Raw genomic sequence first — 16,045 nt, 5'->3', positions numbered from 1 at the left:
TAGGAAAATGTTATTTACAATACTGTATAGGAGTTTGTAAGCAGGATATTTCCCAGGTTAGGGGAAGAAATTATTTATGAGTGGGATGCCTTTTTATTGTTGTTGTTCTGTGCTAGTTTACAGGGCATTTCTGTAAAATGAATTTTCTTATCTTTATTTTATAGAACTCTTAACAGTTTTAACTGAAAACCATTTTAGGGGAAATAATTTGAAAATTTTCCTGTTTAAGAAAATTTGTATCATTTTGTGAATTTATAGTATTTATTTAGAAACTTCTATTCTTTTTGGTGTTGGATGCATCTTGAAGATGAATGTCCTGTATCGTTTACTTAAAGTGGACACATTATGTAAACTAGCATTTGTCATCTCCATAAGCATGAAGTATGTGTATAAGCCCTACCTATAATTGTCATTCAGGAAGCTGACAGATGGATTTTCCCTCTGTAAAAGCCGTCATTTGTGTGATTTGGGGTCTTTTAATAGTAAAGTCAGATGTTTGCTGCTAGGCTTAGTTCTCTTTGGGTGGGCAAAAAGTGAGAAAAGTCATACCACTATTTTAGAAATTGTGAAGTCAATTTAAAGAAATAAAATGTGCTTATGACTTATGGCTGAGCAAAGATATATTAGGGATCACTGTGCATGCTGCAATTTGAATTATAAACCAGAGCATATTCCTCTTCACCAAACAAATACCTTTTTCAGGGGTTGGGAAGAGTAATCCTTCCCTATTACTGGCCTCAAACCCAGATTCCTACAGGTGCTAGGTACCTCTAGGTAAGGGTACCTCTAGGCACCATGGGGAAGATAAATGCAGTTGCTCGATCTCATTTTTCAAAAGAAGCTAAAAACCTGAATTCTCTGTAAAATTCTCCCAAGTTTAAATGTTGGCCAAGAATCTTTAAAAATCTTTAAAAAATTTAAAATGCCATGTGGTTCAATATCGTGTGTACATCTGTAGGCTAGCAGCGTGTGACATCTTGAGGCTCCCCTGCACCCTATTGGTAATTCACTGTAGCTTTTAAATACAAATCTTCAATAGGCTCTTCTGTATCCTTGCCCCTACTGCCTTCTTCTGTTGAAAACCACTGGTAAGAGGGGTGCCTGGGTTAATCAGTCTGTTAAACGTCAGCCTTGGGCTCAGGTCATGATCCCAGGGTCCTGGAATCCAGCCAAGTCCTGCATTGGGAAATCCCTGCTCAGCAGGGGGCTGGGTCTCTCCACCACCCCCCCCCCCACCCACCCCCCCCACCCCCCGCCGGCTTGCGTTCTCTCACAAGTAAGTAAATAGAAAACCACTGGTAAGTCAATTATATTCACTTAATGTCTTTCATGAGATTTTAATATTATTAGGGAGGTACCATTAAAAATATTAAATATGCTTTATGCTACTTCATGTACTTTACAGTGCCATTTTACTTTATTTTTAAGATTTATTATTATTATTATTTTTAATTTTATTCATTCACTTGACAGCACAAGCAGGGGGAGTGGCAGAATGAGAGGGAGAAGCAGACTTCCTGCCGAGCAGGGAGCAGGATGCTAGGCTTGATTCCAGTTCCCAGAATCATGACCTGAGCCGAAGCCAGATCCAGACACCCCTTATTTTATTTTTTAAAAGTGTTCTATTTATTTATTTGTCAGAGAGTGTGTGCACATGAGCACAAGTGGGGGGAGCAGCAGGCAGAATGGGCAGAGGGAGAATCAGCCTGCCCGCTGAGCAAGGAGCCTGTTGGGGGACCGGATCCCTGAGCCGAAGGCAGCCGCTTAACTGATTGAGCTATCCAGGCATCCCTATGGTGCCATTTTCTATCTAAACAGAAGCATACATGGGTAAATGATTTATTCAGAGTATAAGACAGACCAGTGGGTTTTCCTGTAACACTATGGAAAGTTCTTTGATAGGGTTTCAGATTCCACATTGCAACCAGCCTTTAAGAAACTATCACTTGCTGAGTTCTGGTGTAGTATCAAAGAATATCCATAATTTTGGGGCACCTGGGTGGCTCAGTTGGTTAAGTGACTGCCTTCGGCTCAGGTCATGATCCCGGAGTCCTGGGATCGAGTCCCACATCAGGCTTCCAGCTCCATGGGGAGTCTGCTTCTCCCTCTGACCTCCCCTCTCATGCTCTCTCACTCTGTCTCTCTTTCTCTCAAATAAATAAATAAATAATCTTTAAAAAAAAAAAAGAATATCCATAATTTAAAAACTATTTTAAAAGTGTGTAATTATTTCGTTTGATGTAGTGGCTGTGTTACTAAGATGAATGAACAATTACTTATTTTTTCTGACACTGATTTAGTATTGGCTCCTTTAATGGCACCGTGAATTTATTTTATTACTTTTATCTGCCACCCTCCCTGCCCAACTCTCATTCTCAGAGTGTAGTCTGCAGACTCTGGGTCTCCAAGACCTTCTCATGGGCTCTGAGGTCAACATTATCTTCATAATAGGGTCCCCTGGGTGACTCAGTCAGGTTAGCATCTGCCTTCAGCTCTGGCCATGATCCCAGGGTCCTGGGATGGAGCTCCACTTTGGCTCCCTGCTCATTGGGGAGTCTGTCTCTCCCTCTGCCCCTCCCCCTGCTCCTGCATTCTCTGTCTCACTCTTTCTGGTAAATAAATAAAATCTTTTTTTTTTTTTTTAAAAACCATCTTCATAATAATACTGCGACTTTGCCTTTTTCACTGTTTTGAAATTTGTGTTATTGTTCAAAAGCAGTGGCAGGAAAATACTGGCTTCTTAGTACAAATCAAAGTAGTGGCACCAGACTGAATTGAAAATTACTGTATTCTTCACTTTTTTGCACTTGCAGGAAAAGCCAGTTTTTACTCAGGGGTGTCTTTGATGAAATGGTAAAAATTGCTAATTTTATTTATTTTAAGATTTTATTTATTTATTTGACAGATAGAGATCACAAGTATGCAGAGAGGCAGGCAGAGAGAGAGGGGGAAGCAGGCTCCCTGCTGAGCAGAGAGCCCGATGCAGGACCCTGAGATCATGACCCGAGCTGAAGGCAGAGTCTTTGACCCACTGAGCCACGTAGGCGCCCTCAAATTGCTAATTTTATTAAATCTTAACCTTTGAGTATCTGTCACTTTTATATGCAGTGTGACAAAATGAACATTGGTCATGTGGAAGAAAAACACTTCTGCAGTTGTTTCTGATGCAAGCTTAACTAGCTGCTTTCTTCAGGAACACTTACCTTACTTAAAATAAGCCTTGGGTATTTGACAGACATTTTTTCCAAAATGACCATAGTGAGCCTGTCATTTCAAGGAAAACAACTGAAGCTATTTGTTGCCAGTGATAAAATTAAGCTTTCAAGCAAAAATTAGAATTTCGGAAAGTTTGCATCCATCATTGTGAGGTTAACAAACATGATTTTGAAGATCTGCGTAAGTCAGCACACCATTATTTTCCTTATGACCAGCATATGCGGTTAGAGACTTGCACATGGGCAAAAGATTTGGTAGGTTTCAGAAGGTTTTACATTGCTCCCAGCCTTTAAAGAACGATCACTTGTCCAGTTTTGGTGTAATATCAAAGAATATTTACAGTGATGTGTAAGGGGTAGTAAAATGTCATTTGTTTTTCCAACAGCTGATTTATATAAGGCCAGATCTTCTTCCCATACTTCAGCCCAAACAATGTACTGTGACATACAGAATGCAGAAGCAGATCTGAGAATGTAGCTCTCTGATACTAAGACCAATAATAAAGAGGTCTGCAAAAATGTAAAATAGTCCCCCATCACAAATTGTTTTGGGAAAATAGTTACTTTTCATAAGGTAATTTTTGTCTGTGTAATGAGTTTATTATTGTAATAAATATTTAAAAATTTCTTGGTACTTAATATTATAAATATCAGTGTTTGTGACCCCCATAAACAAAAGTATTCTTGGGGGTCCTCAATTTTTTTTTAAGATGTTATTTATTAGAGAGAGAGTACAGTTGGGGGGAAAGAGGGAGAGAAAGAGAGAGAAACATAGTCCCCATGAGCAGGGAGCCCTATGTCAGGACCTCAGGATCATGACCTGAGCGGAAGGCAGATACTTAAGTGACTGAGCCACCCAGGTACCACTGGAGTCCTCAATTTTGAAGAGTGTAAAGTGGTTCTAAGATAAAATTTAAAATTTTGAAGTACATTATGAGGGGTTGACAAGAAAGGCTGTTGGGAAGACTTTAATGTTAAACTTTGAAGTTTTCTGTGGTCAGCAGAGACATGAGAAAAATTAAGGACAAAATAGTTTTTATTATAGCTAATTTTTTTTTTGGTTTATATTTAATCTAAGATTATGGTCTCCTTACATTTTTGCTGTGAAAATGAGGTATAGTGATACTTTAAAATCTATCTATCTATTTATTTATTTATTTATATAATGTGTGTGTTGTCTAAATAGCTACCTTGCTTCTCTCATTATTTATCCAACCCCACTCCCATTTACTGTTCTGGAAATCCTGAAGCTGGTGAACCCATGGTCAGATAGAGGCAGTACAAAATGGATTTCAAAGAATGGATCTGAAAGTTGAATGTTTTGAAGTCAAATTTCAGACCCACTGTATGTGGGGTCTTCCATAATCACAAAGATGAAGAGAATTAGCAAGTTGGTGCTTCTTGCTTGCCAAGACAGCCCTAATCTTTCAGGTTCTTCCCAGCCATCCTCAGTCCTATGGATCAAGGGAGCTCTTAATATTTAAGTCATAATGTGGAGTTGGATGGGTAACAAGAAAGGTTTAGCCCCTTCATAGTAAAGCAGATCCCCAGTGTAGCACTGGCACTCAGTTGGCCCCTTCTGTTTTATACCCAAGACATCCTGAAGAGGATTCCCTGTCAGCATACCTTTACTGGTTTGCTGTTGGCTTGCTGCAGGACGCTGTGGAAAGGGATTTTTGGTTTGATGATCTCTGGACTGGATTGAGTAAGGCAGCCCCAGATTTTCATTTATCTGGTACTGCTGGGAATGTGCCTGCTAGCTGCTGGCACAAGTAAGTGACCGTTTCAAAATACCCTCTGTAGCTCTGTCCAAGGCAGAGCCTCTTCTCCCAGTGCCAGCGGCTGGCAGGTGGGACCACCACGTGATAGCTCGAGTTTATTAATGTCAAGGATAATGTTGAACAGCTGACATGCGAAGAGACAGTTCAGAGGCGGCAGCATACACACACACACACACACACACACACACACACATACGGGGTACGGCATGACATTTGTGTAAAAGAACAATGTGAAAGTTAAGGACTGAGTGCCTGTGCTTAGGAAAGTGTGGGGTGACAGAGCAGAAAAGACTGTAAAAGCTTGCCTTCTCTATCTTTGCCATCTATCGAGCAACAGAGTTGCTCCAAAAAAAAAAAATAAATAAAATAATTTCATTGCTTTTTGAATTTTAGGCTCTAAGATTTAAAGTTTTTTGCGGGGGGGAATGTCCTACAAGAAAATAATCTGGGCACAGATTTTTAATGTATAATTTAGTGTTGTAGGTAATCTTTTACTGTTGGCTGTTGTTTCCTTATATGGATTATTAAACCCTTTACACCAAAATAAAATGATACTCATATGTACAAGTTTTATTCCATGGATGGGTGGGTAGAGGTTGGAGTGAGGTCACTTTAAAGCCAGGTTGCTGGGGCGCCTGGGTGGCTCAGTGGGTTAAGCCGCTGCCTTTGGCTCAGGTCATGATCTCAGAGTCCTGGGATCGAGTCCCGCATCGGGCTCTCTGCTCAGCGGAGAGCCTGCTTCCCTCTCTCTCTCTGCCTGCCTCTCCATCTACTTGTGATTTCTCTCTGTCAAATAAATAAATAAAATCTTAAAAAAAAAAATCTTTTAAAAAAAAAAAAAAAAATAAAGCCAGGTTGCTGATATGATTATTGGGTAAGTGTTCAGTTACTAAATGTTTTATGTTAACTGGTCTGCTTACAAGAGCTAATATGGGTAATTGTCTTAAAAGAAGCCTGTATATTCATTCTTTTCTTGCCTATTGTAAACTTTAGTCTGAGTTGGAAGACTTGGAGAGTTGATTTTATTGAGATAAGATCAGGAACCTTGTCTTCCTCTGAAATGGATTGTACGCAAGTAGTATTGTACATTTTTCACTGTTGGAACTGTATCTAAAGAAGTGGGAGAGTGGGGAAAGACTTGGTTTTCTCCTGTCTTTACTGTCTCTGAAGCCAGTTCAGGCGGAAACAAATGAGTGCAAAGTAGACACAAAGGTCCTCTAGGAGGGAGAAACTGTCAATTTCTGTAGGAAGAAAAGTAGGGCTATCAGGACAAATTCATGAAGGAGGTAACATTTGAGCTGGGCCTGAAATAAGTAGGAAAGAGCCTGGAAGAAATGTACTGCTGGCAGATTTTGTCACTTTTTCACTGTTAATGGTGATTGCTACTAAACATGAAACATGGGTAGGTGTACCTGGTCTTAAACTTCCAGATATATGAAGACCATCATCTTGTAGAAGGTGGGGTGTCAGGAATATCTTTCTGCCCTGGAGAATTGAAGCCTTTTCAGGATCTAAATATACCTACGTGTTTTTCGTTTTAGAAATACAGCTAGCAGTCTGTCAGGTTGCTTTCAGTTCAGGGATATGTGTGTCTGAACATGCAGGTGTGGGATGTGACAGGGGAGATAAAGAATTCTAAAACTGATGGACCTGCACTGATGCTATTCCCAATCGAGGATCGGTGAGAAGATGAATTATCTTTGAAATTATAATGTTAAATTTGGGGAAAAGGAGCCTGAACTTCTAAGGGATTTTTAGGGCAGCAGTGAAATACATTAGATTCTAGCAGATTATACTTGGACTTCTTGTCTCTTTAATTTTTTTAAAAAAAGATTTATTTATTTGACACAGAGAAAGAGAGAGAGAGCGAGTGTGAACGAACACAACCAGGCAGAGGGAGAGGGAGAAGTAGGCTCCCCGCTGAGCAAGGAGCCCAATGTGGGGCTTGATCCCAGGACCCCAGGATCATGACCTGAGCCGAAGGCGGTCACCCAACCCACTGAAGTCACCCAGGCTCCCCTCTTGTCTCTCTTTATTTTATTTATTTATCTATTTATCCCCCCCCCCCCAGATTTGAATTATTTATCTGACAGAGAGAGATCACAAGTAGGTAGAGAGGCAGGCAGAGAGAGTGGGGGAAGCAGGCTGCTTGCTGAGCAGAAAGCCCGATGCGGAGCTCGATCACAGGACTTCGGGATCATGACCTGAGCGGAAGGCAGAGGCTTAACCCACTGAGCCACCCAGGCGCCCTCTTGTCTCTTTTTAAAACATCAGTTTGCTGTTACCCTACCTTGGTGCTTTAAGGGGGGGGGGGGGGAATCCAGCCTCTGGATCTATAAAATGCCTATAAATTTAAAGGAATGAAATGGGTTATTGAATTGGAACATAGACTAAATCTTTGGTGTAGGAGTACTAAGGATTGTCAGAAGCTTACTGCTAACCTACCAACTGGGTGTTAGAGCCTTATCAAAGGCTTCCTGACCTATCCCTGAGTTTGGTTAAATGCTGAGTTGTGAGATTTTTTGTAATGTTATGCTGTACTCTTAAAATTGTTTCCCGTCACAACCATATGTAAAGATTTATTCTGAAATGGAGCTTGGTGAGTTCTAGGGTGGTTTGCCTTTTATTTTAAAAACAAGGGAAACTTTTGTTCACGTTGCTACTAGAGGAAATACAGTTCATGACTTTAAGCGTTGTACGCTTTCGGGGAAAGATCCTTTAAAGTAGATGAGTGCCTAATAATTATGTAGAGACATTCAGTAACTTAGTAATTGAATGTGATCTTTGGTCTGCAGTGATTCTATGGTTTTCTTGTCTCCTGAGGACTCTAATGTTAAAGGGGGAACTAAATACTCTTTATTTTATAGTTTCTTGTTTGTAGGTTTTTTGTTGATACCATCTGAGATTTATGCTTAGGGGGCCAATTTAGTCCTGCTGTTTTGAGGTTTGCAAGCATGATATATTTTTGTGCAAATTTTGGTAATTGAATTTAAGAAATTTTAAAAATTTGGTATTCGGGGAAACATCCTAAAGAGTACATGTAAAATCGGTTTCTTTCTTTTTTTTTTTTTTTTTAAAGATTTTATTTATTTATTTGACAGAGAGAGATTACAAGCAGGCAAGAGAGGCAGGTAGAGAGAGAGAGGAGGAAGCAGGCTCCCTGCTGAGCAGAGAGCCCGATGCGGGACTCGATCCCAGAACCCTGAGATCACGACCCGAGCCGAAGGCAGCGGCTTAACCCACTGAGCCACCCAGGCGCCCCTAAAATCGGTTTCTATATGAAAGTTTCAGATGGGTTAGGTGAAACAATATGACAGTAAGTGCTAGTCCCATATAAACATTATTTATTTATCCCCACTGATCTGTTTGCTTTTCAGACATTCAAAAGAATTCTAGGGCTGAAAAGAATCACAGGTGATTTTTAGTCTTCCCCTACGTAGAGAACCTGAGATTTAATGGGCTCAAATGAGCTCAGTTAGTAGATGATCTGGGAGTAAGATTTCTTGTTACCCAGTGGACATTGTTTCTAGTACAGATGGGTATACATTTAAGATGCTGTTAGGAGTCCACCATGGTTTTTGAGATTAGAAAATGGAATTGATGGCAGTGACCATCATTTCCCTAGTGGCCTGAGATTTGCTGGTGAGTTCTCGACTTCATACTCGTAGCATTTTGATGTTTTGAGAGCTTCTTTTAGCGTTACAAGTATGGTGTACATGGAATAGTATTTGAAGCCATGAAAGCAACATTTGATTTTTAATCAGTGTTATTGCCCAGTTTTGAAAAGGCTTTGACAAATTTTATCTGCCCCCAGCTCCTTCCTCTCCCTCCACCTGTAGACTTTGTGAAAGCTCTCAAGACCTTGTTGGGCGAAGAGGAAGGAATGGGAATGAACGGGTTTAGTTGCCTGCAGGAAAAAATGTACCTTCTCGGAGTACTACTGTGGTTTTGGGGACGTAAACATTTCTTAGGCTTTTCCCTCCAGCTCTGCTCTTGCCTCTGCTCCAGGATTCTGAAGGTCATTGTTTGGAGCCTCCCAGTTTATTTTATCCCCATTTTCTAGTTGGCCTTCCCAGAGCTCATGAATCCCACAAAGTGCATTACTCTTACAGTATTTCATCTTCTCTTGGAATCCAGAAATGTGCCTTGTAAATGGGCAAACTGGGATTTGGGAAAAGACTTGACTTTACAGGACAAGGAAAACACATCATTGTTAATGAAAGTAAATGCAACACTAGGCAGCAAAAATGAAAATTATTTTGTTGGGGGCCAGTTCACACATGGTCAGGTGCTGTTCTTTGGGAGTGAGAATAAAGTCACCAGTGAGGGGGAGAGAAATTAAGTATGGCATCATCTGAAAGTTATTTTTGCTTAGGAGTAAGTTTCAGAATTGGCAAGTAACTGTATATATGTTAGTGTTTGAAAGGTGCTCCTCAGCATTAAACAGGGGATAGAATTTATAGGATAAAATAAACTTGAGACAGTTGGGTCCTATTAGAATCTCCTACTGAAATAATTAGGTTATTTGCCCATATATATAATAAATGATTTATGGCAGCTTTGAATCCTAAACTCGCTTTAAGCTGTGACTTATTTTGGGGGTGTGTATACCCCTTTGATCTGTTAGTACAAGTGAATGAAATTTGATTTTGTCCATTTTTGTCATTTTTCAGAAAGCAAAATTCATGGAATTTCCTATTTAAAAAAAATTTTTTAAAGATTTTATTACAGAGAGCACATGTGCACACACACAAACAGGAAGCGCTGCAGGCAGAGGGAAAGGGAGAAGCAGACTCCCTGCTGAGCGGAGGGAGGCTTCTCTGGGGCTCTGTCGCAGGATCCCGGAGACCTGAGCTGAAGGTAGACGCTTAACTGACTGAGGCACCCAGGCACCCGATGGAATTTCCTATTGATTTAATGTCTTAATTTTTTTCTATTGCTTTCTAAAATTCTGTTTTTAAGAGAATTATTTATGAAAAAATTTTGAAAGACCAAGCACTTGTTTTGGTAGCTTGATAGACTGAAACTCTTATAATCTCTGCATTTGATTACATCTTTACATTTAAAATGAGTTCCTTAGGGGCGCCTGGGTGGCTCAGTGGGTTAAGCCGCTGCCTTCGGCTCAGGTCATGATCTTAGAGTCCTGGGATCGAGTCCCGCATCGGGCTCTCTGCTCAGCGGAGAGCCTGCTTCCCTCTCTCTCTCTCTCTGGCTGCCTCTCCGTCTACTTGTGATTTCTCTCTGTCAAATTAATAAATAAAATCTTAAAAAAAAAAAAATGAGTTCCTTAAATTGATCAAAATGTCTGGTTTAAATGAGCATTACAGTATTTTGTATTAATTCAAGATGGTTTTCTTGAGATAAGCAGCACAGTCATAATAGATAATATGGGTTAATATCTCTTAGTTATGCAGCCTTTTGAGATTTTTTGAAGCATAATTTTCTTCTAGAAATGGGAGAAGTGTTATCCTTGTTCTGTAGATACAGACACAAGAGGTCTTAATTTGTATAGTTTTGTGTCAGAAGGCCCTTCAGGAATTTGAGACTGTGTCTTAAGTCAATTAGGCTTCCAGGCTTTTTCTTCCCCAAATTAAATTCTTAATAGATTTATGCTACCCCAGTATCTTCATTTTATGATTTACATATACATTTAAGGATCTCTTTTGGCATATATAGCACAGTGTTTAAAAAGTGGCTTCCATTAGTGTTGGTTCAAGTACCAGCTTTGTTGCCACTTTGTGTATTATAACTACTAGGAGCCTCAGTTTTCTCATCTGTAAAATGGGATTAATATTATCAGAGTTGCTAATGGGGTGGTGAGGGAGGGGGATTATAGGGTTGACTCAGGAATATTTTTTGGGACAAAAATCAAAGATAATATAAAAAATATTCTTACCACAGCAGATTTTTTGTATACTACCATTAGAAATCACCAAATAATGATATAAGTATACCTATCAGAACTATTTTGCTTTGCCTGGTGGTGGTTATTAAGGAAGTCACATATTGCATGGAGCACTGGATGTGGTGCATAAACAATGAATCTTGGAACACTGGGGGAAAAAAAGCTATTTTGTTTAAAAGGAATTTGTACATACAGCTTATTCATATTTCATTTTGTTTTTAAAGGTTACGGGAAGTTTCAGAAAAACTGAATAAATACAATTTAAACAGGTAAGAATTTTAAGATATTTAAAATTTTCTGAAAACAGCATTTTTTTCTTTTGTAGGAAAAATAACTCAGGCAGAAGTTACCAGGAGTATTTAAATCTATCAACTTTTTATAAGTTGGGTTCATTTGAATAATAGGTTCTATTCATACTGGTTTTGAAAAAATCTGGCATGCCAAGGACCTAAAATAACTATCAGGATATCATAGTTATTATTTTTCAATTATTGCTTATTATAATATGTAAATATTAATTTTTAAAAAGAGGTTTTGCCAGCTATTTTATTTCCCCTCGGTTAATCAGATAAAAACAAACATACCAACCCTAGAATGTATTTGCCGTTTAAAAAAATAACTTTGTTTGACTGTTTTTATTCCATAGCCACCCCCCTTTGACTGTATTGGAACAGGCTGCCATCAAACAGTGTGTGGTAGGACCAAATCATGCTGCCTTTCTTCTTGAGGTAAATTCTTTATGTAAGGTATAGAAATGAAAAGGAACTTAAATTAAAATACAGTTGTGCATTATCATGTATCTTCCTTTTTAACCAGGCAAATAGAAGTTTCTTGCCAGAGTTGTTTCCTTATTCTGTACATTCTGTGGCTCAGAGAAAGCTTAAGTGATTTACTACAGCTTGAAACTACCATATTAGTGGAGAAGTTCCTGACACCCAGTCACTTCCTTACTCTGAATTCTGTTAGAGATACTTCAACTTATTTTTCCTGGTGTCCTGATAATAAAACAACTTCCCCAGGTCAGGTGTGAGGTGCCTTCTCAAAAGGAACTTATTTGTCGTCTTCTGAATTGATAGTGATGGAGACGTAATCTATTTATTGAATAAATTCATATTTTAATACACATTCTTACTTTGGTGATTTCTTCTATTTTTTTGGCTTTTAGGATGGTAGAGTTTGCAGGATCGGTTTCTCAGTACAACCAGACAGATTGGAATTGGGCAAACCTGATAATAACGATGGGTAAGACCTTAATGCCCTTTCTATTTTGTAAGTATTTAGCTCTTCCAAGGTATTATATTAAACCTGTGTTTTGATTATGATGGCCTTCAAAATTAAAGAAAAGCTTTGTAGAAGATGAGGCACTTAAAATAGTGAAATAGTTATCTTGTAGTTTTAATTTTTCTGCAAGCAGTGATTTATAGCATTAGTATTGAAAATAGCAGAGAAGTCAGTCACTTTACAGGAGTTGGTTATCAGAGAATGGTTTATGTATGTGGTAGGTCTCAAGTCAGATCTGTTCTTTGACTGAAATGATTTTTTAGATCTTTTTTCCCCCCTCAAGATTTTATTTTTAAGTAATCTTTATACCCAGTGTGGGGCTTGAACTCACACCCTGAGACTGAGTCTCGGGCTCTACCAACTGAGCCAGCACGGCCCCCTTCCCCGCCCTTTTTAAAGTAATATCTATACCTAGCATGTGTCTCGAACTCACTACCTCCCCAGACTTAGTCACGTGCTCTTCCGACTGAACCAGCCGGGCACCTCATGTTTTTTCCTTTTTAGTATTTCCAGTTCAGGTAATGCAGTTTGAAATTGACCAAGGGTCTTCAAAATTGTGGTCTTTATAAATGATACATACAAAAACCATTGCTAGATAATGTATGATGAATTCCAGTTGCGTGCCTCTAAGGAAAGCATGATTACTTGAAAAAATGTAAAGAATTACTCATTTGCAGTTAAACCGTGCAGTCACTTTGAACCAGGAGCGAGGGCTGGATTGCTAGGAGGCTATAAGTTGTTAGGCTTGCTCTTTGACGGGAAGGACACATTCCTGAGCGGTCGGGAAAGAGTGAGGCTGGTGTTTCACTACTATCACTCCCAGAGCAGTGAGGCTGGGAGTCCCAGGCTTGTGCCTAGTGAGTTTGGGACTGTTCTGTGACTCTTGTTCCTCCTGTTTTCTCCCCAGGTCAAAGTTGAACAGCAACTCGGGGGCGGGGAGGACATCGAGGCCTGGGAGGACAAGTGACTCCCCATGGTTTCTCTCAGGTTCTGAGACTCTGGGCAGGCTGGCAGGCAACACCCTGGGGTAAGTTGTGGCCAGGTGATGGCCTCTACTAGTCTGGGCCGGCGCTCTGTGAGTGCTGTCATTCCGAGACAGTGCCTCCTACGGTACCAAGTGGTGCCATGAGGAAAGCCCTGAATGCTGGGCAGGTGCTCTTGTTGCTCATGGCACAGCAGCACCCAGGCTCTTGACCTAACATTTCTAAGTTCCAAATCTGGTATTTCTTTCTGAATTAATTTAGTGAGGTTTGAAAATCATGTAACTAAACCTGACAGCCTTTAATTAAGTTTTTTTTTATTTTTAAAGATTTATTTCTAGACAAGGTGGGGGGCAGAGAAAGGGGGAGAAAGGCAGATTCCCTCCCCTGAGATGGGGGATTTGGGGCCCGATCCTAGGACTCTGAGATTATGATCTGAGCCAAAACCACGAGTCCGACACTGAACCAACTGAAACATCCAGTGCCCCAAATTCTTTTTATTTTTTTTATCAAGATACAGTTGACATATAACATTCTATTAGTTTCAGATGTACAGTGTAATCATTTGATATTTATGCTTTGTGAAATAATCACCACAGTAAGTCTAGTTAACATCTATCCTCATACATTATTTGTTTGTTTGTTTGTTTGTTAAGATTTTTATTTATTTGACAGAGCACAAGTAGGCAGAGCGGTAGGCAGAAGGAGAGGGAGAAGCAGGCTCTCTGCTGAGCAGGGAGCCTGATTCAGGACTCGATTCCAGGACCCTGAGGTCATGACCTAAGCTGAAGGCAGCTGCTTAACCGACTGAGCCGCCCAGGCACCCCTTCCTCACTGTACATACTTAAAATATAATTTTTGTTTCTTGTGATGAGGATTTTTAAGATCTACTCTAGCGAAATATAGTATTAACTATAGTCACCATGTTGTACATTATTATATCCTCATGACTGACTGACTTTATAACTGGAAGTTTATACTTTTTAAAAAAATTATTTATGACACGTGTACTTCTAAAACTAGATAATCAACTCTTTTCATTTTATCTGAAGTTGAGAAGCTGTTAAAGAAATCATATACAAATTCTAAGCCAGATGATTTTACTCATTTATACCTTGATTCTTGAATACCTAGATTTTCTGACACTACCTGATGAATGATTAGATAATGCCAAATATGTCAAGTCAGCAAATGTGTTCAAAGGCTGCTCAGAGAAATGTAACTAGAAGCAGTTTAAATTGTTTCAAAATATGGTAAAAGAAGGAGGAAGGTTTTAAACATTTTTAAATGATTAAAAATATTTGACACTGTGAATTTCTAGGTAAAGTTAGATTTAAAAATTGAGAGCCCCAAATGTTTATTGTTTCTTTGCCTTTTTGTTTTTATGCTGAACTAAAGTTTATTTTGAGGTCAGAGGAAGGTCACTTGGTGGAGTACATCCTTTATTGAGCTCATTCTGCACTAGCACTGTTAATAGGAAACATAGCTCTGGTCTTTAGTAAAATATTAAGTATCTCCTTTTAATGGTCCTGTGTACACAACTGATAACAGCAATACATGATAAAGAATTCTGAAAATGATATGTAATAACAAATGAAAGGAATAACTATTATGTGTTATACCATGTCAGACTTTATCTTCTTTAAGAAATTTGTTTAATTCACGAGAGACATTTTTGCGTTTTTTTTTTTAAGATTTTATTTATTTATTTGACAGAAATCACAAGTAGACGGAGAGGCAGGCAGAGAGAGAGAGAGAGGGAAGCAGGCTCCCTGCTGAGCAGAGAGCCCGATGCAGGACTCGATCCCAGAACCCTGAGATCATGACCTGAGCCGAAGGCAGCGGCTTAACCCACTGAGCCACTCAGGCGCCCAATTCACGAGAGACTCTTAATCTCACAAAACAAGCTGAGGATTGCTGGGGTTGAGGGTTAAGGATAGGGTCTCTGGGTTATGGACATTGGGGAGGGTATGTGCTATGGTGAGTGCTGGAAGTGTGTAAGCATGACGATTCACAGACCTGTACCCCTGGGGCTAATAATACATTATATGTTAATTTAAAAAAACTTAAAAAAATAAGAAATTTGTTTAATTGCAGGGTCAGCAAACTACAATCTATGGACTAAATCCTCTTGATTTTATTAAAACAGGCATGCTTGATACTTTTACTGTCTGTGGTTGCTTTGTACTAAGACAGCAAAGAGGAGTCATCTCCACAAAGACTTTAGCTCACAAACCCTAAATAAACTATTTACTTGTCTGCTTTTTACAGAGAAAGTTTGCTGATCTGTCTTATTTTATCTGTTTATGCAGTGTCATTTGTTAACTAATTTGTGTTCTGTATTTATTTTTAAATTAAAATTTCTATTTTGAAATAATTTGATTTCCTTTTGTTGTTCTTAAAGTACATTATTGAAGTAATTTAACTTTTAAAATGTTATCCCCAGGGGCGCCTGGGTGGCTCAGTGGGTTAAAGCCTCTGCCTTCGACTCAGGTCATGATCTCAGGCTCCTGGGATCTAGCCCTACATTGGGCTCTCTGCTCAGCGGGGAGCCTGCTTCCCCCCTTTCTCTGCCTGCCTCCCCCCTTTCTCTGCCTGCCTCTCTGCCTACTTATGATCTTTGTTTGTCAAATAAATAAATAAATAAAATCTTTAAAAAAAAAATTCCCCGAATGTTAACATTTGTACATGTTAACTATAGTACAGTGATCAAAATCAGGAAATTAACAGTGATCAGTGCTTAATCTACAGTTTATTCACATTCCACTAACTGTCCCACTAACACCCTTTCCTCTGGTTCAGGAGTCAATCCAGGATCCCAAATTGCACGTGCTTGTTGTGCTTCGGTAGTTTCCTCTAATCTGGGCCAGTTTCTCAATCTCC

The 16,045-nt window shown here is 39.3% G+C and overlaps 1 protein-coding gene across 6 annotated transcripts in view; it reads left to right on the top strand.

Annotated features, from left to right (window-relative positions):
- UBR5 (ubiquitin protein ligase E3 component n-recognin 5) overlaps positions 1-16,045 on the top strand; it is a 139,778-nt gene that overhangs the window by 32,867 nt on the left and 90,866 nt on the right. For all 6 annotated transcript variants that reach the window (XM_059394957.1, XM_059394956.1, XM_059394958.1 and 3 more), the window contains exons 2-5: positions 11,126-11,170; positions 11,548-11,629; positions 12,067-12,143; positions 13,090-13,209. In XM_059394957.1, coding sequence (XP_059250940.1) covers positions 11,126-11,170; positions 11,548-11,629; positions 12,067-12,143; positions 13,090-13,209 — 324 coding nt within the window. The remainder of the gene's footprint in view (positions 1-11,125; positions 11,171-11,547; positions 11,630-12,066; positions 12,144-13,089; positions 13,210-16,045) is intronic.

Source organism: Mustela nigripes, chromosome 3, assembly GCF_022355385.1.
Source record: "Mustela nigripes isolate SB6536 chromosome 3, MUSNIG.SB6536, whole genome shotgun sequence".
NCBI classification, from domain to species: Eukaryota; Metazoa; Chordata; class Mammalia; order Carnivora; family Mustelidae; genus Mustela; species Mustela nigripes.
This window is presented reverse-complemented; position numbering and strand designations above follow the sequence as displayed.